The 23921-nt window shown below is 52.5% G+C and overlaps 9 protein-coding genes across 11 annotated transcripts; 5 read left to right on the forward strand and 4 right to left on the reverse strand.

The window, feature by feature from the left end:
• Positions 1-2322: 2322 nt before the first annotated feature.
• Positions 2323-3336, forward strand: LMH87_009559 (uncharacterized protein; the record flags this gene model as incomplete). The annotated part of the gene is made up of 3 exons (XM_056196575.1): positions 2323-2563; positions 2783-3000; positions 3073-3336. The coding sequence occupies 3 exons, from the start codon at positions 2323-2325 to the stop codon at positions 3334-3336; spliced, it is 723 nt and encodes a 240-aa protein (XP_056053709.1).
• A 928-nt stretch (positions 3337-4264) lies between these two features.
• LMH87_009560 (uncharacterized protein) lies at positions 4265-5356 on the forward strand (the record flags this gene model as incomplete). The annotated part of the gene is made up of 1 exon (XM_056196576.1): positions 4265-5356. One exon carries the CDS (start codon positions 4265-4267, stop codon positions 5354-5356), a length of 1092 nt encoding a protein of 363 aa, XP_056053710.1.
• An 869-nt stretch (positions 5357-6225) lies between these two features.
• On the reverse strand, positions 6226-9177 carry LMH87_009561 (uncharacterized protein; the record flags this gene model as incomplete). 2 transcript variants are annotated; one of them, XM_056196578.1, is made up of 10 exons in its annotated part: positions 6226-6446; positions 6515-6733; positions 6841-7334; positions 7392-7520; positions 7576-7591; positions 7647-7823; positions 7884-8390; positions 8505-8785; positions 8889-8989; positions 9058-9177. In XM_056196578.1, the coding sequence occupies 10 exons, from the start codon at positions 9175-9177 to the stop codon at positions 6226-6228; spliced, it is 2265 nt and encodes a 754-aa protein (XP_056053712.1). The 2 variants fall into 2 exon arrangements, with proteins under 2 accessions (XP_056053712.1, XP_056053711.1); XM_056196577.1 differs by lacking the exon at positions 7576-7591 and having other exon boundaries at positions 7631-7823.
• Positions 9178-10005: 828 nt separating this feature from the next.
• Positions 10006-11161, forward strand: LMH87_009562 (uncharacterized protein; the record flags this gene model as incomplete). Its single annotated transcript, XM_056196579.1, has 4 exons — positions 10006-10291; positions 10393-10529; positions 10613-10982; positions 11052-11161. 4 exons carry the CDS (start codon positions 10006-10008, stop codon positions 11159-11161), a joined length of 903 nt encoding a protein of 300 aa, XP_056053713.1.
• A 775-nt stretch (positions 11162-11936) lies between these two features.
• LMH87_009563 (uncharacterized protein) lies at positions 11937-12734 on the forward strand (the record flags this gene model as incomplete). Of its 2 annotated transcripts, none has more annotated exons than XM_056196582.1 (1): positions 11937-12734. In XM_056196582.1, one exon carries the CDS (start codon positions 11937-11939, stop codon positions 12732-12734), a length of 798 nt encoding a protein of 265 aa, XP_056053714.1. The 2 variants fall into 2 exon arrangements, with proteins under 2 accessions (XP_056053714.1, XP_056053715.1); XM_056196583.1 differs by having other exon boundaries at positions 12315-12734.
• Positions 12735-12926: 192 nt separating this feature from the next.
• On the reverse strand, positions 12927-14123 carry LMH87_009564 (uncharacterized protein; the record flags this gene model as incomplete). Its single annotated transcript, XM_056196584.1, has 3 exons — positions 12927-13342; positions 13407-14026; positions 14080-14123. The coding sequence occupies 3 exons, from the start codon at positions 14121-14123 to the stop codon at positions 12927-12929; spliced, it is 1080 nt and encodes a 359-aa protein (XP_056053716.1).
• Positions 14124-14790: 667 nt separating this feature from the next.
• On the forward strand, positions 14791-16023 carry LMH87_009565 (uncharacterized protein; the record flags this gene model as incomplete). The annotated part of the gene is made up of 1 exon (XM_056196585.1): positions 14791-16023. One exon carries the CDS (start codon positions 14791-14793, stop codon positions 16021-16023), a length of 1233 nt encoding a protein of 410 aa, XP_056053717.1.
• Positions 16024-16138: 115 nt separating this feature from the next.
• Positions 16139-17200, reverse strand: LMH87_009566 (uncharacterized protein; the record flags this gene model as incomplete). Its single annotated transcript, XM_056196586.1, has 2 exons — positions 16139-17002; positions 17072-17200. 2 exons carry the CDS (start codon positions 17198-17200, stop codon positions 16139-16141), a joined length of 993 nt encoding a protein of 330 aa, XP_056053718.1.
• A 3191-nt stretch (positions 17201-20391) lies between these two features.
• On the reverse strand, positions 20392-22776 carry LMH87_009567 (uncharacterized protein; the record flags this gene model as incomplete). The annotated part of the gene is made up of 2 exons (XM_056196587.1): positions 20392-22700; positions 22764-22776. 2 exons carry the CDS (start codon positions 22774-22776, stop codon positions 20392-20394), a joined length of 2322 nt encoding a protein of 773 aa, XP_056053719.1.
• Between the last annotated feature and the right edge of the window lie 1145 nt (positions 22777-23921).

Genomic DNA, 23921 nt, shown 5'->3' on the forward strand with positions numbered 1-23921 from the left:
TACGACACAGCTGTAAGGGTCAAAGGGCCAGTTGGAGAATGTCAAGGACGGCATTGCCGATCACTTCCCCAGCTTTGACCGGCAACCGCGTACGGAGGAGTTCACTGCCACATGGTTGTAACCAGGCAATAGTGTCTGCATAATCAGAAGTGAGACATGACTATTTTGGTCGACCGCACCGAAAAAAAATCGAGAACCTTGGCCTCGCTTAAGAGGCGTTTCTGAAATGATGTTTGGATCAAGCCAGTGCTGTGGACACCCATGTGGCAAGCCCAAAACTTTAAAACCGACTAGCGTGGTGTTGTTGTACTGGAGATTGTTGGTAAGATGAGTTGTTCTCTTGCGTGGTCGCCGGTATGAAGGACTTGGTACCTGTCTAACCACGATAAATATTCCGTGCGTATTCCTGGCTGCATTTTCGTGCTCACTTTTTCGCTGCATACTTTGGCTTCTAGTCCGTCCCAAGAACAATGGCATAAGCCTGCGAGCTGTTGTGACGCGATGGCCAAGTCCGTCTTGTTGGGGTGCTTAGGAGCTCAGCCCCCTAAAATTCCCTCTCCGGGGCCGTGTCAGTCAGCGCAGACTTGTTCAGGTCACACTCGGCATCTGCTACAACACGGCCGGCGCGCCTGGTTTAATAGCCGTGACGCTGAGGCCTCATCGAACTGTCTTAGCAGCCTTCCGACAAGGACACTATAATGTGCGCCAAGACGCGAACGCTAAAGGCGGCTGTAGCATGGCCATACCGGGAAAAAGTGAATCGAAATCGCGTACAACAGCGGCGACAACATCCACCGAGAGAAACGTGGCAATGTTGACAGGACGGAATTTTGAAGCGCAGCTCCTCTGTGCGCACGAGAGGGGCAACCCTGGCAGCCTGGCGGCGTCGTGGCAGGAACAGCGCAAATTTACCCCATGTCCATTCAATTTTGTTTGACACGTTGGTGGTAGGAGGCTTTCGTAGCCTCCATTGTAGCACCATCTGTCAACTTCTACTTTGACGATCCTGTTTCAGGTCATGCAGACTGGCACTTTCGTAATTTGGTCCATCATCTTCCTCTCAACGCCTTTATGCTCATCCGCCTTACAATTTCTGTATCATCCGTTTGCTTGCTTTTGTGCTACGGTGTGATCTAGGAGGGGAGGTTCTGTCGGTAGTAATGTGTCTGGTTCGTTAACGAAACTCGTCCATTGTCTCATCCATCGGAAATCGCAGCGCTTACATGTCGCGCTCTCGTGATAAATGATCACACAACCATGGCGGCGCATTGAAAGGTGTGCGCATCGTGTGTCTCATGGGCTTAGTTGGCTATAATATGCGTTCTGAATATTTACGCGTCTCCGTATACGCTTCGGAGTCAGATTTCGACCTTGACAAATAATTCATTCGTAACATGTGTGGCGTCGCTCTTGTTGGAACTGGTTAGTGCGCTGCGTTCTGGTAAACGATTCTTGCGCTAGTGTAACTTGTGTCCTGATCCCGAGGTGGAAAAGCTTGCTGGCGACTGGGGCGCATAACGTACATCATTACACAACCTCCATTATTCTCACTGACCCCTGCCAGCGAAGTACTTTCCTTACTGGGTTGCCTACAAGGGTGCTGACAGGGCTCTGATACAGCCTAAAATGGAAGGTACTGGACCTAATTCCTCTATTACTACTCGCATGTTGGGGTAGAATCGGCCAATTTGAAGCTTCAACAGGCGTCGGGTTGTGATCGTTATAACATGTAGGTCAAATTTTGTAAAATCTAGGTTAGCCGGGCGATTTTGGGCTAAATCTAGCATCGCTCTATCTCAACCGAGAGAGTACACGTAGACATCAACTGTCATCATCTCGCGGAGGGTACCACCAGTCTAACGATAGCATATCTACTCTGAAAACCTGTAGTTTACCGGTAGAACGGTGGTTTCTAGCTTAGCTGCTAACTTCCGCCGCGGCTCAAGTTGACCACATACGTCGCGCGCTGCTGCCTCAGTTTATCGAACCGAGTGCGCCACTTCGGACGAATCCGCACGAAAGTGGTGCTCGCCCTGCGTGCTTCCGCGGATATTCATCCGGGTCACGAAGTTCGCACCAATATCTAACCTGTACACGACACGCACAGGGGCCAGAATGACCAAGCAGTCGCATCCATGCGCAAGCGCAGGATGACGGCTTCCACCGCGGCGCAGATCATGGCCAACAAAAAGGGCCAGGCTACTCCTATAAGGAGTGAAGCCCTCTTGTTCACACGAGCTACAAGAAACATTCACGACAGCAACATCCTAGCATTTGTCCACTTCGCAACATTTCCAGCAAGGCACCGTCAGAAAGCTGCATATGGAGCATTCAATCGCGCTGGTCACCGGCGCCACGTCAGGGCTCGGTCATGCGGCAGCCAGCGCTCTTGCCGCGGACGGCTGGCGCGGCGTCATCGTGACCGGACGTAGCCTGGCTCGGGTCAAGGAAACGGCTGTTCAGCTTGCGGAGGAGACTAAAAGACAGGTCTTCACGCCACTCGAGCTGGATCTGGACAAGCCGTCCAGTGTTCAGGCCGCCCTCGCCGAGCTTGTCAAGCGAGGTAGGCCAATCGATTTTCTACTCCTCAACGCCGGGTTGATCGGAGGCAGCAAGCGCGTGCTCACCGCGGCGGGCGTCGAAGCTTCTCAGGCCCCGCTAATCGGACATCATCAACTCACTGTCGGGTTGCTCCGTGCCGGCCTGCTGAGTCTCAACGCGCGGGTCGTTATCGCCGGCGCGGAACCTGCTTGAGGGGATATGCCCCTGTTCAGCTTCACAGACGTGGCGGCCTTCGCGGCCAAACACCATCAGGGTGACCGAACCGCCGCCGTTGAAGCCCTGCTGCGCAACGGGCCAAATGTCAAGTACGAGCCCAACCGGGCGTACACCGACGCGAAACTCATAATCGCATGGTGGGCCGCGGCGTTGGCGCGCCGGCTACCTCCCAGCATGGCTGTATACGCCGTGTCGCCCGGCAGCGCGCCCGACACCCAGGTGGTGCGCAATGCTGGCCCTGCGTTGAGGTGGCTCATGATCCCGCTGCTAAAGCTCGTTCCCGGCATGACCCAGACTCCTGAGACTGCGGCTCGTCGGTACCTCCAGGCATCTGAGTTCGGAACCGACGTCTCGGGGCAATTCTTCGCTTCACCTCCCAAGAAGGTTACAGGGGCAATTGAGGCTATGCGCCATCAACACTTTCACGATCGCGCTAGCCAAGAAGCCGCGTGGCAGGCAGTGGTCAAAGTCTCCGGCGTCGACCTTCCCGATGGCCAGCGTCCACAGCAGAACACCAACACGCAAGACACGCAGACAGCCAGTACTAAGTATGCCTAGCGAGTAGACTGCAGGGCGACCCAGACCTCTCCGCTATTGTATAATAAACTTCCATACTACTAAAATATATTTAATTCTTGTTATCAAACGCCTTTTCTCCAAATATGATGAATTAAATAAGAGCATATAGTACAGCCAGTCATACCTATTGAAAGGTTAGACAATAACATGCTAAGATGGCTTTGGTAGCCAGGTCAATCCATATTATTAGATCCTAATTTTACTACACTATTTTTCACGAAGTAGTTAGTCCGTGCATTCTTCATTTTTATGTATAGATTCGAGTGCTGGATTAGGCTTGGAGATTGTAAAGAGTGGCAGGCTGACTATTCGGGCCAGCAAGAGGACCGAATAAAGTCAAATCTAGTGGCGGGGAGATGTCGGCTACGCGCGGACATTTCTCCTACGTTCGGGCAACGATCTCGCGGCCTCGCCCTTTCTACGGCCACCGACCCGATACCAATGATCGACGCTAAGCAAACACTGATAACTCGATCATCCGGGCCTCGCTCGCTGACCTTGTGCAGCTGTTGGGAGACGATGGCTCGTATGCCGATGTAATTATTTATCCCTATTATTTAGAATACTGTGTCTTGTATGCTTTGTCGCCACTCCCCGAGAACACAAGAGTCAAGCCCGGTCACAGGCAACAGTATTCTAGCTGTTGGCCTCGTAGTGCGCAGTGCGATTTGATTGGACAATGTGATAATAGCTTGCCTGTGAGCTCTTTGCGGCGGTCTTCGCGGCCACCAGTCCGGCATGAAAAGCCGACTGATCCCCGGTGCTTTTCTCATTAAAATATCATCGCCGAATGCCAGCCTCCATGCCTTGATAACCATCTTGCTCCTTCCTTCGCACACTTGGCAACTCCTACATTCTCCACCCTCCACTTTAGCCATTCAACCCTACTACCCAAGGCGCCACCACGATGGAAGCTCTCACAGCACGAGATCACAATCAGCCTCTATCAATCCAAAAAGTCGATATTCCCGAGCCCGGTGCAGATGATGTCATAATCAAAGTCGTGGCCGCAGGCCTTACTCCAGGTGTCGTCAAAATGGTCAACGCTGGCCGCAGCCATTTGCCGACCACGGTAGGGCATGAGGCAGCCGGTGTTGTCTCTGCCGTGGGAAGCAATGTGACTAACGTCGCTACCGGCGACCGTGTTCGACTGCACCCAATCTTGTCTTGCAGAAACTGCCAGCTCTGTCTCCAGGGCCAAGATCAAATGTGCGACAGTGCTGCCATTATGGGGTTTGCATCCTTCAGCCCGAGAAAGGAGCTATATGAAAAGTATCATGACGGCACCGTGGCCGAGTTTGTGCGGGCTCCTTCTTGGTTGGTTGATCATCTGCCTACTGATGTTTCATTCGAGACTGGTGCCAAGCTGCATGACCTTGCCACAGCGGCTAGGGCCATAAAATTGGCTAGGTTGCCAGACAATGCCACGATAGTACTCACCGCACCTACGGGAGCCATGGGGGCGCTCAGTTTGAGAGTAGCAGAAAAATTTGGAATTGGCAAAATTGTACTGGTTGGCCGCTCGAAAGAACGAATGGACATGGTGCGCCAATTCGCCACGGTTCCGACCGAGATTTATCACGTCAGCAACGAAGACAGCGGCAATCAAAATGTCGTAAAAGAGCTTGTGGCATTGGCGCCTGAAGGCATCGATGCTATTATTGACTATCTGCCCTCCGGCAATCTCATCTCGAAGCTGCTCCCCGCGATGTCTTCAGGCGGCGTTCTGGTTCATTACGGTGGCAACCCAAATTTAATTCAGGTACCACTAGTAGCAGTAATGGCCAAGTGCTGGACCATTATCGGTGCTCGGGCACACACAAGGGAGGATGCAAAGGAGTGCTTGCAATGGTTGAGTTCTGGAGAGGTTGCCATTGACGACCTGATCACACACCGTTTTAAAGCGTCTGAAGTCGATAAAATGTTGCAACTGATGGACAGCAGAGACGAGCACATGTTGTTAACAGTGCTTAATATCGAAGCGCCCGCAGTAGTGTAAATTAGACTGATGTAATTGATCTTGATATTGAATCGAGATGGATTGACTTAGCAAAGTTTTGCGCTCATTTTAAGACGCTACAATTCTCAGGCAGCAAAAGCGTGATGGGTCATCGGAGGAGAGCAATAAACAATATACATTCGCGATCAACAAGAACGTCAGACCGCCAGTCGCATGTGATAGGGTTAGGGCTGACGAGTTCCATGTCTGGAAATGATAAAGCACCATGTACGAAGCATTATAGACAGCTTATTGGGAACCGTTTGATGCTGTATCTGATAAGGTTTCCGGCCTCCGCCAAAGAGAAATATGTAACGATAGCTTATTTACTAAGTCATAGTAGGTCTGTTTCTTAGAGAGTAAGTTAGGCTGAAAGCTATAGGGTAGTATATTAAGTAGTATTATAAATAGTCGTTAAGAGTAGAACTCTTAATAGTGAAACTATTACTTAGATTAATTAATAGAGATCTAAACTATCTAGACTAGCTACGGTCCTTCCTTTATATAATAGTTTACCTCTCTATTACTTTCCTTAGATTACTAGCTTACTCGCTTCTATAATCCCTTTATAGCTTACTAGCTTACTCGCTCTAGTGATCTAGTAAGGTTACGTGACCTTAAGGCCCGATCAGGGAGCCTACAGGCGCTATAAGGTCGTCCTCTTAGGCCGCTTCCCCGGTCGCCTTACGTCACTTCCCATCGTTCGTAACAAAATAGTTCGAAGTTGATCTCCCTACTGCGAGAAATAGAGACGCAAGTAGACTGTATCCAAAGCGAGCTAACAACTAGCTCAGACGAGCCACAAGCTGCGCGTATTTATCGCTCGCCCGTAACCGATATGTGTATGTCGGGCAGTAGGGACTTGGCCCCTACATGCTTGTAAGACTCTCGAGCCAGCTCTGAAAGTCAACAGCGGAGAGGGGGCTTTCATTGAGACTACCCATCTCGGCACGAAGAGCGAGGTCTTGGCTAGATACAAGCCCGTTGTGAGTGCCACTAGCAGCATCCATAGGGGCATTGTCCCCTGCAGCATCGACCATGACGGGGGCGCTCACACTAGCAAGACTCGCTGGAGCCTCCACAGGCAGCGCTGTGTCAAGTAAATGTCAGCAAGAATTGAGCGAGTAGATCGAGGTACATGCAAAAAGTTAGACTCACTGTACTCATCTACCAGAGTTAGAAGATATCGCAGATGCTTAATGCAACGTTCTAGTACTGGATTGTCTTCACAAAGGCAGAGCAGTGCATCGATGGCATCCTGAATGCTTTGCTTCTCTTTTGAAAATGGTTGCGCATCCTGTGTCTCCGCCGCAGAGGGAGAGCTGTTGTCTGGATGGAGCAGGATGCTACTGAAGACGACCAACGCAGCATTGAATACTGCGACTCTCGCGTTAGACGGACTCAGTGACGCAGTAACATGCAGAAATTTCTTTTGAACGAAGTTCACGGAGCTGAATAAAAGCAGGAAATAAGAGAAGACTCACCATAGTAATACGTGTACCACCACGCACCCAATACACGAGTTCCCATTGTAGGGCAGGTTAAAATATTATGGCTGAGGCGGATTATGTCTTCTGCAGCTGTCAAACAGTTTTGAGCAAATACTGTGACAATGCGATAACCGTGCGATGCCGTTGCATTGCCCTCCACCTTGTCCTTGAGTACGAAGATGAGAACCGGCCGGTACAAAAGTATCTGCACATACAAATATCGCAGCGTTAGAATCAAATGGAACCGCACCAGCACGGGGTCGTCTTCCCGTGCTTGCGTTTCGTTTTGGGTATGCTCGCGGTTGCTCGCCAGCTTCGCTGCTGACCAAACAGACATGGCAGATGGCAGGCTCTTTTGCCAGTCCTCGAGCTCCTGTGACAGTTGGAAAACGGTGCCGGCAAGACCGTGATTGTAGTCAATATTCTGGCAGCCCATATTGTTGTCGTACAGCTTTGCAAGAATCTTCCAAAGTATTTTGTATAGTAGTCTTTCCAAAGTCAGCCGAGATACTCTTAAGCATACGATTCCCCCTTGGAGAACGTACATGGTTGCATTATAGAAGTCTATACTCGCATTCTCATGCAAGTCCGCCACGGGAAGAGGGTTGGGCAAATTAAGCTGGCAATATTCGTCTGGGATGGAGCTGGGTCGTCCAAACGTCATGCAAAGACTCCTGCCAGTCCAACATGTTAATTAGTATGCCATGGCACTTGAATTTAGATGCGTACCGAATGGTAGTTCCATCTGATGCGTATCATAATCACAGAGGGGATTGTATCGTACCTGTCTTGTAGGACACATCCTTGCCACGTTCTTTTTCGTATTTCTTGCTCGGTGAGTGAGAGTCTAGCAAGTGTTTCCCTGGAGTGAAGTCCAATGGCGAGGGCTGATTTGACCGCAAGACCGTGCGCCATCCACGTGTTCAGAGGCTCATGTGCCCCTTGTAGATACTGGCTCATAAGAAGGAGATATTGCACTGGTTTCAATAGTAATTAGCATGTAGTTGCTGTGTCCATACCAATGAACTTTTCGGTACCATTTTCAAGGTGTATTCCTTGCGGCCCATGGGTGTCAGAGACCTCGCTTAACTCCTTGGCTCGTTGGTAAAAGACGGTTGCGGGTGTGACGCAGATGGATGTATCGAGGTCCGGAGCGGTTGCGGTGCAGCGCGCCATGGCCATCACAACATTGAGCAGGACTAGCCAGGATCGTCTAACCTGAGAAGAATACCCTCGGGCTTTGAGTTGGTTGTATGTCTCCAGAAATTCAATTTTGTCAATATACGGGAAAAGGAGTCCAGTGTTGTTAAAATAATGGTCGAGGAGAAGCTCGGTTTCGATCTGGGACGGCAAGACATTGGCTGGTGCGTCATTTGCCGACCTCGCGTCGTTGGAAAAGAAAGGGAACGGACGGCGACGGCGAGACGTCGTGGCACCGAAGATGGTTTTGTGACTTGATGATGTGGCTACATCTTCCCGGCAAGTATGGTGCTTTTTGAGCAGGTCGTCGATATGTCGCGTAAATGCGATGTTCGAGGAAGGACCTAGTGTGTGTTAGCTATATGTGATTCATTTTTCCAATGGTCATTCTGTATTTTTTTTCTTTGTGCTGTAGACACTTCTGTAGCTGGACACAGGGAAGCTCATTGCCTGCTTACCAAAATAGATGGATTCCTGATCATCCGTTAAAGTAATGGCCATGCCATCCGTCGCATCCTCGAGTGGCTGCTCCTGATCCGCTGGTACGTTGATGAGTATTCTGAGTGGTGCAGGGGAGGAAGAATGTATTGCCTGCTGGTTGTTGTCGGCCAGAGATTCAACAGATTCTGAAGGTGTGTTGCAAATAGTCTGGGCATTTCTGGTGTCGCTGAGGTGTTTTGTATGCTCACTAACCACGTTCTCGAGAAGCTTGACACGATTCTCCAGGCTGGCAAAGATACTGCTCCATATCATTCTCATTAGCTTCTTAAGATAGCAAGTACTTTGCTCATATGAAGTTCTACTGGCAACATGTTTCCAAGGCGGCGGCGCTCATCACTCACTCCTTGTTAATAATCAGGTTTGTGGCAGATTGAGGCATCTCATAACTGCAATCAAAGCCCATGCGCCTGCATAGCTTGCATATTGGTCGGGTACCATCGCACTGCAATGGATCCGATACAAGTTAGCAAGATTGCTCTATCCTGCCGGCCAAGTCAATTGTCTGCTTACACGAGACTTGCGCGTGCGGCAGGCTGTACAGGCGAGGGCAATCCGTCTGCGTTTCTGCCCGGGCTGGTCATCGCACTGATCCACATTGTTCTCTCCGCCTGCTGGCTGTATTGTAGACATATGGTCGTTTTTTTTAACAATAAACACACAAATCACAATAAATACAAAGTACGGGTCGTGGAGGGGAAGAAGGCGGGGGTAGGTCGGCCAGGGCTATATCAGAGCCATGATTTGCTTGGCCTCTCCGGTGTACTTGGAGATCAACTCGGCAGCCCGTCCCCTCGCCTTCGGCATTTGTCAAGGATGCTCAGGAGTCGCTTAGTTTGATCTAGTTTGTTTATTGCGCCCGTTGACCGAGCAGTCAGAAGCTGTTACTAGCTAAGTTACTTATCGGAGTTGTCCATAAGCGCGAGATGCGAGTTAATAAGGGAAGTGCGGGGACGTACCATAGCGCGGTCGCACATCGGACATCCGAGGCACCCCGGGCTGCTTGTCAGGCATGGAGTGGGCTCGCTGTTCACTGCCGAGTCTATTCAATGTTTGGGCACCCCCCTGACAGGTCGGTAGGCGTGTCAATCATCCAACTTTTTTTTGGTGACAATGAAGGGTTGTAGCGTCACTCTCGGTAATGCAGACCCAACAATAGTCAAGTGAGATTGGACATGTAGACGTCCCACATGAGCACCGTAATATTTGCGCAAAAAATTACCAAGAACGATTTCCCTTTGTCGGGTGGTCCTTCCCGATGTTTCCGCGGGGAGCTGCCTCTGAGCTGCAAGGCTACGCATGTCTGAGCAACATTGCCATACTGCCTTTTCAGGCGAAGGTCTTGGTTTGTAAATGGCTTAATAGTACAGAATTCTCCCCATTTTACGGCAAATAAATCCTCACAACTCCCATTCCGTCTCAGTCTTCCCTCTAGCTAGCGCTGCCATCAGCTGTGACGCGATGCCACTTACCCTAGCCTGGGAGCGTCTGATTCGCTTCATTGCAACAGACGGTCGCGTTCTGCGAGGCGAACTCCTATCCTGCCAGGGCACAGATTTAGATCCGGGCAGGAAAGATCAAGATACTCCGCTAAAAGCAAGAGTCCTCTCAGGTAGTGATATTTACGATGTGACTGGTAATACCAAGCTCACGGACGAGATTGTGACTGTCAACAAGCTTCTTGGGCCGCTCACTCAAGATGAGGTGCCTATTATACGATGCATCGGCCTCAACTATGCAACTCACAGTAAGCACATTCTCGAAATTCACTTTGGAAGGGCAGGAGCTTTTACAAGCGGTGCGGGGGCATTTCAATGGCTTGATCACTAACCGGTGATCCCGTCATAGTTCGTGAGGCGGGCCGGCGGGCACCTCCATTTCCATCCATGTTCTTCAAGCCTTCAACCACTGTAGTTGGGCATGGCGACTTGGTGGTCATCCCCAAAATTGCGCAAGACAGCCAGGCAGATTACGAGGGAGAGCTGGTACGTCAACCAAAAAGAACCTCACCAACTGCCCGTCATAGGCTGTCTGATACTCAAAATGCTAAAAGCTCAATCAATAACAGTGCGTCATCCTGGGTAGGGATGCGAAAGATGTCTCCATCGAGAATGCTTTAGAATATGTCGCCGGATACACTGCCGGGAACGATATCTCGTCGCGTAAACTGCAGCGTGATCCAGCTCTGGCCGGAAATGTACCTCAGTGGGGATTCTCCAAAGGTTTCGACACATATGCTGCTCTCGGGCCTGTCCTAGTATCAGCCAAGCTGATACCGAAGCCGGAAACGTTGCAGCTTCAAACACGCATAGACGGGCAGTTGCGACAGGACACCTCGATACAAGACCTTGTCTTTAGCATTCCATACCTGATATCATATTTGTCGTCAGGAACAACTCTCAAAAAGGGAAGCATCATTATGACAGGCACTCCAGGTGGTACGTGAATTGTCTGACAACAATACACGCAACGAAGCGATGGATCGATTCGTATCTAACATGTCATAGGGGTAGGAGCTGGTCTCACTCCGCCACAGTATTTGACGCCAGGAACGGAGATGGAAGTGTATATATCAGAGATCGGCACCCTCCGAAACATGGTCGCGTTTTCTGATTGATATGAGGGCTTCCTTATATTATGGTTCGCCCTGCTGCGGAGAGAAACGGGACAAAGACCATTGATGTAGTACATACTGTAACGTCGAAATGTTTCCAGACGCAGGAATACCCACCCAGGCTATATTCTTCGGGGGTGAGCTTTTACTTTGTCAACTTAGGAGTACAAAACATGGTCTTCATGCCAAGTGTCCATTTGTGGATGGTCCGTTATCCTGCGAAGGCTGCCAGCAGCAGGTGATTTTGTTTTCGGATGGTTCTGAAGATGCAACCCATAGGCTTCAGCTTTCGACCCTCAGCATGATGTCGTCGCCAGTAAGTTCATGTAGCGCTACTGGGAGTGAGACGATAGCGTTACCCCTGTGCGATATTCCCCCAAGGTGCTTGATTTTAATCTAGATCCTGCAAGATTCGCACTCGCGGGGCAGCGAATCATTTCCTGACTAACTTTATCGGAGAATTTCTTGTTATAATGGCTTCAGGATGCATGATGCACCTAGCTACCGAGTAAGTAGCGGCTGAATCGAGAGCGGGTCAAGCTCGGGTTTTTTTCATTAAATGCGTGCTTCGTCGGCAATTGCCCGCCGTCTCCCCGTTTCTTCTCGCGCGCCGTTTCTCGGTCGCGGCCCACTGAGCAACCTTTCGGTCGCTTAATTACTTCTGTGTTTTCTCAATCGTCTGTGGGCATATTACATCTCGAGAACCCCAAGCAGCAGCATCAACCTTACCAGCTGCCAACAACCCGCTCTTGTTACAACCGTGATATTACTCCTGAAAATGGCTTCACACGGTGCGGACGAAGCTACACTTGCATCGCTGTCTAGGACCTTCATTCACGGCTCCCACATTCTTCATCACCACGGCGTTGTTGATGCCTATGGTCACTTGTCGTTTCGGCATCCATCCAGACCAGACATCTTCCTCATGTCACATAATGTAGCTCCAGCAAGCATTTCCTCTCCAGAAGACTTGATTGCATATCGAGTCAAGGATGCGGAGCCCGACCAGTGGACCGAGGCCAAAGGCTACGCCGAGAGAATGATTCATTCAGAGATTTACAGGCGGCATCCTCACATTCAGGCTGTTGTGCATAGCCACGCCGACTCGGTAGTGCCGTACACCATCTCCTCGGTTGTATTGAAGCCTTGCTATCATATGGCCGCATTTATTGACCCATCTGGCGCTCCGGTGTACGACATCGCGGATCATTTCCGCAACGACGACCTGCCCGACATGTTGGTGAGCAAAGAGCATCTGGGCGCAGCGCTGGCGGAGCTCTTTGACGGCACAAATGTCTTGGCTCTGATGCGCGGCCATGGCTTCACCGTCGTGGCGGAAAGTATGGAGCTGGCTGTGCTTCGGGCCGTCTACACGCAGAAAAATGCATCGATACAGACAACTGCCTTGCAGCTCGCACGGGATATCCTGCAGACCTCTACCACTTCTGGGATAAAGTATCTCAGCCCGCGAGAGTGCGAGGCTGCCAACGGTAGAATCCTTTGGTCACACAAGCGGCCGTGGGAGTTGTGGGTTCGCGAAGTAGAAGCGCAGCCCTTGTATACTAATCTAGCTTAAAGTTATGTCCCTTATTTTTTGCATTTTACTTGTAAAATTTGTGTTACTTATTACATGAATGATCTTCCAGGTCTTATAAAAACGTTTACAACTAAATAAATTATTGACTCTTTAATCGTTTTGGCCTTAAAATAGGTTCGCCACGACCAGCTTAGGCTCGTTAGTTTCCATCCTGACCTCGTAGTATAAGTGCTATAGAGCGCCGCTTGCTCCAGTAATCACGGACCCAACAGACTTGGCCACACCCCAAGAGAGTTCGTAGCCTCTGCCCCCAGCACCATACGCATGAACGATGATCCTGCCCAGCCCAACTTCTTCCTTCTCGAGACGCATCCCACCTTTCCTCGTCGGTCTCCGTCCTACAATATCCCGCAAAGGCTTAAAATGGACGCCTTTACTCAAGATTTGCGGGTACGTTTCCGCCAATTTCTTGAGCAGGTCGAGTCTCAAACCAGGCGTTGGGTCTGGAGACCAATCATTCGGCTCCTGGGTTCCACCGATGATGGTTCCCCCGTCAAAATTGCGCGGGATACAAAAAGATGTAGAGCCATCAGCATAGTGTCTCGAGATGCTGACGGCGCAGGGATTTGCAACGACACATGTCTGCCCTAAAAGTATCGCCCTTGTGTCAGTATCTGCAAGCTCGCACCAGTTTTTTCGGGTGGTCTTTACCTCTAGTGATGAATACCTTGTCATCATTGAAGCCAGATCCTGAAGCATTGACAACGAATCGGGCAGAACGGTGGGGAGAGACCGCAAAAGCCTCTTCGGAGCTTCTCAATTCTCTCTTCTGCATCTTGCCGCCTTGATTGGCAAATTTTCTCAAAAGAAAACAGCAGTATACCATTGGGTTGAGACACCATGTTCGAAAGCTATATCCAAAAGTTACGCCCTTTGGAAGGTCCTCGCGCGGTAGCAGGCGAAAATCCTGTATGCCCAATGCCACAGCCTTTTCATCATTTAAATTCTTAATGTGCTCTGGTGGGTCGTCAAAATACTCAAACCCCTGCACAAATGTCAGTCCCGCCTCGGGATGCTTGGCTTGGATCTCAGTCATGCGAGCAAACGTCTGCAGAGCACAGCGATGATCACGCCAATCCTCGGACGTCGCTTCGTCTCCTGGCAGGTCCCGTCCCCAGCCGTTGTGCGCGCCAGCCCAGGGGGAGGCAAAGTTGATTTGCGTCTGGAAATCCAGCGTCTCGAAAGGTCCAGGAAAGTCTTTGGCTAGGATGAGAACATCGAAACCGGCCGTCTGTAGCTGCAGGGCTATTGTGAGTCCGATTACGCCAGCGCTAAATAGCAGGTTAGCACTGAGAGGTTTAGGTACTCTGGCCGAGTCGCTGACCCAATCACGACAACATGCTCCTTGGCCGCCATTTCAGATCCCATGTTGGCTTGGGGAAAATGGATGCAGTGAGAACAGCAGAATTCTCAATTTCGTCGATGCTAACGGTGAGTATCGTGGAAGGATGGACGGTGACGTGGTGTAAGTATAGCTGACGTAGGGACTTTTGGAAGTGCCGGGACACCTGCTAAAAGTACAGTGTTAGCGCACGTTTATGCTCGGGGTAATTATAGGACGTCCACGTAAAGGTACCACCATGTCAATTAACTCTGTGCTTTCTGCCTAGTTAGTATATTACCAATCCGCGGGGTAGCCAATTGATAGGACGTGCGAGGAGAGAATAGGGCCAAAACGGCACGCAATGGTAGACTACAATAAGCACAACACTCCGCAGCCAGGATTGCTGTACAGCAGAACTCATTTCACATCACTGACAGGGTTCAGTGCAATCTCAGTTCTATCACTCGCTCTCTCGCCGGTAAGTGGTGGGTCAGCGACCATTTACGGCTGATGCCGAGTAGCCTGATGTATCGCAATCCATGGCGTGAATTTATACACCATTATCCAACAAGAAATTCACAAGCCTCGTTTTGATCTAATCCACTACTAGTCAAACAGACTGTATAATAAGTGGTGAGATAAATTTGGCTAGATGCCTAGCCTTCTTGCGTTTACTGTGCTCATTCATTTACACCCACAGCTCTCCTCATCATGTTTTCCACCGAGGTACACGTCGTCTCCAAAAGCGACAACTCCAAACACGCAACATGCGAACTCGAACAATCTCTTGCACCACTTTCTGCATCTTCCATCCGCGTCCGCTCGCGCCTCATCTCTCTCACGTCCAACAACCTCACTTACGCGCGTGGCGGAGGGCCGCCGCTACACTGGTGGGACACATACCCGGTTCCCGAGTCCTGCCCAGCGCCATACAGTAACTGCGATGATTGGGGCGTCGTGCCGGCTTGGGGCTACGCCGACGTGGTTGAGAGCAGAATCGATACCATCGCAACCGGATCTTTGCTATGGGGCTTCTGGCCTGCGTCCGGCCATGCCGTGCAGCTGCAGCTCGAGGCCAAGGAGCTACCTGGCCACTGGAAGGAAACGAGCGAGCATCGCGGCAGGCTCATGACGGTGTATAATCACTACCAGCAGACAAAGGAATCGGACGCCAGAGTAATGCAGCTCAACGCACTGTGCTTTCCCCTCTGGTCCGGCCCCAACCTGCTCAACCTGAGCACGTTTTCCGACCAGCGCATTCATCCCTTGGGCTTTGATCTTCCCTGGTCGGCCGAGGACGCTGATATATCTTCCGCCGCGGTGATTAGCCTCTCGGCGTCTAGCAAGACTGGACGCAGCCTATGCTGGGAACTCACTCGCAACCGCGACACTGCCGCCCACGGTCCCCTTGCCCTCCTGCAGCTGACATCGGCGCCAGAAACTCTGCCATCATTTGGCACGCAGCTTCCCGTCAAATCTGCCTCTTACACAGAAATCGACGCAGCTGTTTCCTGGGTCGCGGAGCACACGCCGTCCCGTGTCGTCATTGTCGATTTCGGCGCCTCGGATGCGACTTTACAGACGCTCCTGGCCGCTGTTGGCAGTACTTCCGCATCCGCTACAGTCGTGGCTGTCGGTTACGAGAACAGGATCTACTCGTCCGAGGAGCTTCAGGCTAGGAAGGATACCGCCGTGGCCAAAGTGCAGCTCAATACGAGCGGGCTGCGCGACCGCACCATAGCCGCGATTGGAGCGGAGCGGTACTATCGCGAGTCGGAGGAGACGTGGGCGCGATGCGTCAAGGATGGCACGTTTGGCAGCATTTCTGTCAGGATGTTGAGAGGCGTCGTGGGACACCAGGGCATCGAGGGTGCGTGGAGCGACCTGTGCAGCCGCAATGTGCCGCCCAGCCAAGGGTTGGTGATTGATTTGTCGGAGGAGTAGAATTGGACATCGCGCACTGCAAAAGTCGACAATGAGGTTCAGAATCTGACTGTGTGCTTGCACTTGCCCGCAAATTAGATTATTATTAAAATTATAGTATACTTTTATCCCCCTGCTACTTGTCATCCCTCCTATGTACCTTTTGTTCCTCGGTGCCCTCCCGTGATGTTTGGACGTTTCCCATACCAGTCCATACTCCTGTGCTTTTGTCAACGGCGTTGGAGATATCGATTGGCTCATAAAACTGCAGCGCGGCGTAAAAATGCGAAATGAGCGCTCTGACCGAGACCTTGAACGAGCCCGAGTAGTGCAAATCCTTGTTCGTGGTGAGCTTGACATCCACGGCCTTGACAAACGGCAGCGCGTCCGCGCCATCCTCGCACATCGACTGCAGACACTCCTCGTCCACCATGATGCACATGGGCATGCGTAGTCCGGGATCCAAGCTCGCCAGATGCCCTTCATCATCTCCCTCGGCCTCCTCGACCTCATCCTCCTCATCGTCGCTGTCACCGTCCAGATTACTGATGCTGTCCCGATAAATGTGCGCCACACCCCCGGGACCCAGATCTACAAGCGCATAGTCCGATACCAAGGGCAGCTTGACGCGGCTGCTGATGCGCGTCAGTCCTGCCTCGGTCGGCACGGTCACGATGCCCCCATCCACGACCTCGCCGAACCGTCGCTGGAAATTCTCCCACAGGGCTTCGTCGGCGTAATAGGTCCGGAAAACGAGGAAGCCAATCTCGGCCCACTGGAAGGCCTCGACGTGTTGCACCAGCCGCTGCATGTTGTGCAGCGAGACGTCGTCGACTGGACCAGGGGCAGGAGCGGCGGCGGCGGCGGGCGGGCGGTCCGTCCCGTCTACAGCGAGGGTCGCGATGCCATGGGTCACTCGCCATGTTCTGGCCTCTTCTAGTATCCGATTTGCTTCCTGCCGCGTTTCCTCAATCTTTCGCTCCATGAGCTTTTCGAGTTGCTGTGTTGTTTACGAGTTTTTGTGTCAGTGGCTGTGCAAGGCCCGGAGCAGCCGATGGCGCGCCCATACCTCCTCTGGCAGAGCATTGTACTCTCTGCTCGTCGCATTCTGGTAGGTCGCTTCCGTCCACCCTGGGGGGAGATAGCTGAGCAGCGATGTGCCATCCATGACATTTAATCCAGTTTTGGGTTCCGACATGTGCTGTTGAAGAATACAAGTCTGTCGTTGAAAGTGGCTGCATTCCTCTTGGGGGGTTGCAGCCGCCTGGTACGACCCTGGCTTGGGGGGAGATTAGCAGCGAAGGCTGGCAATTATACGAGTCCACCAACTATCGATTTAGTGCATGGACTAGACAATGCGGTCAAGATGATCGGTCCCATCTCGTATCGGAAGCTGAAAAGCAGACTCGACTATTGACTTTTTGTTTATTCCATGCTATCGCTGCTGAAGGCGTATTGCGCTTGCGCGATCTTGCGCCCCTTTCGGTCTTGTAAGCCACCCACGCATTATCGTTACTGAGAATGCATAGGTCGCCTTAGCGCCGATGATCAGAAGTACAAGATAAATCTAAGCGTTGGTTGGAATGAAGGTTCTTTTACCTGTTGCAAAAAAGCACAATTCGATCCAGTTTTGAACAGCTGCAGTGGCCATCTATCGGCTGTCCAAGGGCTGGCTGTCCGAGGTAACTCGCTAGTCGTACCGGAGCAAAGACGCCAGCCAGCAGTGAAGTAGTTGTTTGTTTCCTTGATGTAATGAATCTAGTCATTATCTACGTTTGTCTCTTCTAAGTTTTCTCCATACCAATCACTGCTAGCCTCCTTTTTGAGTACCCAGCGAGGCGCTTGATTTGGCAATGTTTCAGATACGTATACGTTATGACCAGGTCGGCCATCCAGTATTTCCCCCACGGTTTGTAAGTTAAGCTCTTGGTAAGGGTTTGACTCGTCACCAACGCGCACTTTAGCTACACGATGCCTATTGCAAATGACCTTGTCGCGTACGCACTTTTTGTCTTTCGCACAGTCGTGTCTGGAAGCCTCATTTCTCCACGCGATTTCCTCCAAGAGAATGATCTGAGAGACGCTTAGCCGCTCAGGAAGCTCGGACGCGTCCAAGTCTTTAGCGTCCAGAGGAACACGTGCCGAAACCACTGCCAGCTGCAGCACAGCAGCTTTGCGTCGCATAGCGGGCGTCCTACAGGCTCTAGCAATGAACGTGAGTGTTCTGAAGACTTGCACAGCGACGTTGACTTCGCTAGGAATCCTGCATGTACCGTCTTCTCTTGCGACAAGCAGGGATGCAACGAGATCGAAAGCTGCAGCGAATTCGGGCTGGAAATCGTCCCAGCACGTTTCGTCCCACTGATCTTGAAACCTCTCAATTTTCAGCTTGAAAATGATGGCAATTAAGATGCTCTGGGCTTGCACAAGAGTGACATGGAAATGGGAGATCGATGAGACGGTAGAAAATAACTCGGCACACCTCGCTTCCCAGACCGTCAGATACTGCTGAAGCGCAGCGCGTTTGGAGGAAGCAATCCTGATGTCCTCTGCTGTTGGTCTGAATGACAAGTTACCGAAGATAGCTTTAGTGCTTGCCCAGAGTAGCTCGAATTCTATGTAGGCGTGGATGGCTGATGCCAAGGGCCGGTTCTGGAGCCATCGAAGAGCGCCAAGCCACGCCCCAGGCGAAGGGTTCGGAGCTTGGATTATGGACTCCGCCATTGGTAGCGAAGCTTCTTTCACAAAATAGTATAGAATCTGCGCAGCTGTACCAGACACTGACACATCAGGGGATTCCATACATTCCCAGAATTTCCAGTGTCGAATCAGTGCGCAATTCATGTCCCGGAGCCTGTTGTAGTTGGCCGTGTCGCAACGTTTTCCGGCATATATAGCGTAAAGTATAGAGGCAAGTAGAACTGTCGTCTTCTCATGTGTAGAAAGAAACGATCTCTGGATCATGTCATAGATGGTTTTCATTGATGCAGAATAGTGCTGGGCGCTCTCGTGGTCCAAAGTGTACGCGGCCCGAGACGCCAACTTAGCTGCCGGATTCGTTGACCATGAGTAGGCGGCCACGGCGTTGCTCGCATGCCAAACCGGCGCAAAAGTGTGTATGGCCTGCGGTAAAAAGTGGCGCCAAAGTTCTGAATTAAATTCGTCCGTAACGCCGACGGCGACCTTGTTGAGGAAATAGTGGCTCAGAGCCAGTTCCCCTGCCGTTGGGCTCACAGACGTCGGATTCAGTGACCGCTGCATCGGATTTGTTACGGCAACGTAGGAGGAACCGATGCACTCTCGGCCGCCCTTGATGCACCGGTGGCATACTGGCTTGGTTTCATCACACTTCACTCGTCGTTTCCTTTGGTTTGGTTAGCGATTGAACAAAGCGCCGCCACCTCAGCAGGGCCTAGTGCGTAACTTACCGACAAGTAAGGCATCCAGTCCTCGCCCTCGGAGCCCATTTCTTCTGTTGTGACGGCGCTGGATTCAACGGGCAAACAGCCGTTGTGAGCTCTGGCGGCGCTGGGTCGTCCAGCTCAGAGCTGCTGGGCGGGAAGGCACGCGACAGGTCGGGGTCCGGCGTCATCATGTCGCCTGCCGGTGCGATCCGATCATAGGCTTCTCAATCGGCTAATCATAGAGGGGAGGCTTTCCATCGTCAGGCGCATCCGTTCTTCGCCCAACGTTGCAGGAGCGAAAACCCCCTGATCCACCGCCAACCCCACGCATCATAATCCAAATCACCAGCGCTAGTCGTAAGATTGCCACGATCTCTCCACTAAGCCGGTTTCTGGAGACTTGTCGTTGCTTCACGAGAAAAAAGACGCCCGACGGCGTTCCGACTTTTTGTACGGTGATGACCAAACCCATTTCTGGATACCGCATGATCAAGTGGGGAATTTGAATTCACCGTCTACGGACGTTATCTACTTGCCCATGGGCGTGATGACGCATCTGCTGGAGCGTGCATTTGAGATACCGTGGGTGTATTGCGCAAATTACGACGTGAATGAGAACCGCTGCGTCAGCCAATGTACGGCGGATCAAGACAAATCCTGGCTTGTCGACGAGTGATCGACTTGTTTGTATTCTTGCTAAGTCAGTGTTTGCTTGTCAAAGAGCAATTCGCTGCAAATTCTGAATGCTAGACATAGGATTTGATGCTGTTGTCCCAAGGCATGCCACTAAAGGGGAGTGCGGTTAAAATGCAGTTTGACACAAGATTCAGCAAATACTAGTAACGGTTCTCACAGCAATTCGCGACTGTCATGAAAGTAACTGGTAGAAATGACGCTAGGGTATTCTTGACTCTATTCTACTCGCTACGTACAATCTCCCGCCTCCCGCCACAGAACCCTCCTCTTTCGTATCATGTACAGGGCCTCACACATGGTCGTCACCAATACCGCCCGCACGCCTCTCGCCAAACAAGTACGCCGCCTCGAGACAGAAGCGCCCGTGGCCCATCTCCATGCGGCGCTCGCTGCCGTAGCAGATGAGCACGGCGTCGACAATGCCGCTAAGCACGCCCTCCATCGCACCCATGACCGAGTAACCGATGAAGCTGGCCATGAGGCCGACAACGTACGCGTATGCGGAGCCACGTACGCCCATACCATCCGGCAGGGTCAGACGCAGCTGCTTGGCGGTGATGACCCAGCCCGCGAAGCCGAGCGCCGTGGCCATGAGCAGACGCGTAGCCACGAGCAGCAGCTTAGCGAGGCGGTAGGGCATGAGCCCGTTTTGCTGGCCGCGCATGCGCAGCGCGCGTGGGGTCAGCGTCGTCGTGGGCATGGCAGGCGTGACAAACTCCATCTGGTCGAGGCCGCGCGCCGACGTGGCAAGGCTCTGAGAGTGGATGGCGGCGTAGGTGACGGTGAGGGGGTTGGTGAGCGCCACCACGGGCGTCGGGATCCAGAACGAGGCGACGTTTGTGATGGCGGCGCCGAGGCGGCGCGGCAGGAACAGCAGCGGCGCGCGCACGAGCAGCGACATGAGCGTGGACTGGCAGATGCTGCCAAAGATAGTGGTGACGGCGTGGCCAAGCGCGGCCAGCACAATGTCTTTAGAAGGCGCGGCGGGCCCGGCGTTGCGGTGAAAGTACCACTGCGAAACGGTGGCGGCCGTGGTGGCGCGGTGCACGCCGTTCATGACGGCCATGGTCCACATGTACATGAAGACGAAGGCGGCACCGAGCCACCAGCTGGAGAGCTGGATGACGAAGCGCACGAGCGAGGTGGAAAAGTAGCCGCCCATGAAGACGCGCGTAAACATGACGAGCCAGGCCCACGTCCAGACGACGATGAGCGCGAGGCAGGCGAAGCCCATGACGAGCAGGGCGGCGTTTTGCGCGAGGATGCGAGAGGAGAACTGCAGAATCTCTATGGCCTGCTGGATGGCCTTGCGACTCTTGGCGACCATCCACAGCCAGAGAATGCACGCGCCGCCGGGGAGCAGCGCGGCCCAGCGCATGACGCTGTCCTGCACGCTGGCGCCATGCGTGCGGCCCTTGAAGGAGGAGACAAAGGCGTAGAGGGAAAAGGAGAACATGATGGCGGGCACGGCGACGAGGATGACGCTGACGAGCGGTCGTACAAAGGACCGCAGAGCAGCCAGCCAGACAAAGGATACGAAAATGGCCACGACAGTGTCTACAGCGAGCATGTGGAAGGATCGCTGGAGAGTCATGTATATCGTGTCGCCCACGGGGCCCTTTTTAGGGGATGTGTGCAGCCATACCAACACAAACGTGGACAGCATGGCGGCGAAGCTGATGAGGAAGATCCAGGCAAAGAAGGGATCGTGTCGGAAGAGCTCGCCTTCAATGTACATGGGGCCGGCCTCCATCGGCTCCCCTTGGGCGGGATCTTCTCGTTGTAAGCTGCTCATTTCGGAGCGATCCGTCGATGACCGTCGTAATAAGAAAGGTGTTTGCTCGGCAGACTGAGGTTGCCGTTGTTGTTTGAAGCGCTGAAATGGCGGCGGACTTGAGTCGGTGTGGGCGTCGCCGAGAAGCGACTCGGGGGGTTCGTCGTCATCGTCCTCCTGCGACTCCAGCCCTACATCCACCATGCCTGTCTTATTGCCACGGTTCTGTGATGTTGTTTTCGTAACCGCGGCTACGGAGGGTACCTCCTCGGCCTCCTCGTGGAGAGTGTCGCGTGCTACGTTGTGCTGGAAGCCGGCGCCGCTCCTTGCACCATTCCAGCTACTCTTGATGCCGCGGCCGCGGCCGCGATACGGATCGTCGTCATCCTCACGTGTGCTATCGTCGAGCGAACCCCTGCTGTGGTAGTCGGACTCGGTGCTCTCGGCGAGCTTGCTAGCGGCAGCGACACGGCGCGAGCGCTGCAGGGCATATAGGTCGGCGGCCTCGCGGTCGCGCTCCTCCTCGTCGTCCTCTTCGCGAAACTCGTCGAGCGGGCCGTGGAACAGCGGGGCGTCCTGTGCGGCCGAGATGCGTGACGCAAAGGCGAGGTTGCCGAAGCGGGAGCCTGTGCCGTTTTGCTGGTACGGGTTGCCGCGGGAGAGGAAGGACCTCGAGCCTGGGGGTGCGCCGCGACCGACGGCATCGCGATGTCGTCCGGGCCGTGACGAGGGCCAGTCGGCTGTGTTGTTGGAGTCGTCGTGTTCGGGCTGGCCGGCGAAGTTGGAGATGCGAGATTGGGACTGGGCTAGAAACCTGGAGGCGTCTGGAGCACACGACGTCAGCGAGAGTGGTGGAAGCAAGAGCATAGGCAGCTAGGCACACGCACATTCAGAAAACATGATGGGCTAGAGTATTTGGGCACCAGACCGCCACCTCGCCGGGAGAATGGGGTGGTTTATCTCAGGTAGGTGTATGTCTGGCGTAGATGATGGGGGAGACGTCGAGAGTCGGGTGTTGGGTTTCGTTGACCGATTACGTGAATGACGGTTCCGATTACGCACTAGAGGATGGATGCCTGGAAGACGTTGGTCGGTCGCACGGTCGCAGCGGGCTGTCGTGGGACGTGAGTACAGAGAGGTTAAATGGAGATGTCGCCGATGCAGGGTGCTTGAAGATGCAGAAGTGGTAGATGTATGGAGTTGTTGATTTGGTCGGAAACGGCGAAAGGTCCAGAGGCGGTCATGGGACGTTGAAGCGAGAGCGTGGGGTTTCAAGGTGACTCTCGCAGCAGCTGACTGGCCGTCGATGGCGGCGATAGGCAGCCGCCCGTGCGCTGCCCTGGGCAAACAGATACCAACACTACTTGTGGGATTTATTAATAAGGTAAAATAGGTAATGCACACCGGTTTGATCGACAAGTCGCTGCCAGTGCACTTGATGTCTTTTTTATGCCGTCTGTATGTCACCACACTGGCATCTGCTCTTGGTTCGCCTTCTGGCGCCATCACGCAGTTTACTAGCGGTCACGCCAATCCACAACCAGCAGCGCCATGAGCGGAGGCAGGTTTGCGAACGCTGCACAATTCATTATCAAGCAAAAAGGTGGATTTATTGCAGTTTTTACACGGTGGAAGAAATGCAGCTCATCAGATTAATGCACGGCCGTAATTTGCGATTGCAGACGAGTGTTGCGGCTACTGGGGAGGAGAAGTAGACCCAAGACATAACGTAGGTACTCGCGAGTTCGTGTTTTGGTAAAAAAATGTGAAAAGTAACTTGAAGTCTGAGCAAGAAACGTTCGAATGCGGAAAAGACAGGGGAAAATGTGTGCAGATGCGGATGTCCAAATGCTCTACATTAAATAGTACGAGATTGAAAAGACTCGGTGTGGCAAGAAACACATGTCTGCTTTGCCTACGTATTGTATCAGTAATAGGAACACGGCACTATGTACTAACATGCATGTGTTCTAATAAGTGGCTACATTCAATACCAATAAAGTGTATGTATGTACCAAGTGTCCAACGTCAAAGACTACGATGTT

Source organism: Akanthomyces muscarius, chromosome 5, assembly GCF_028009165.1.
Source record: "Akanthomyces muscarius strain Ve6 chromosome 5, whole genome shotgun sequence".
In the NCBI taxonomy this organism is placed as follows: Eukaryota; Fungi; Ascomycota; class Sordariomycetes; order Hypocreales; family Cordycipitaceae; genus Akanthomyces; species Akanthomyces muscarius.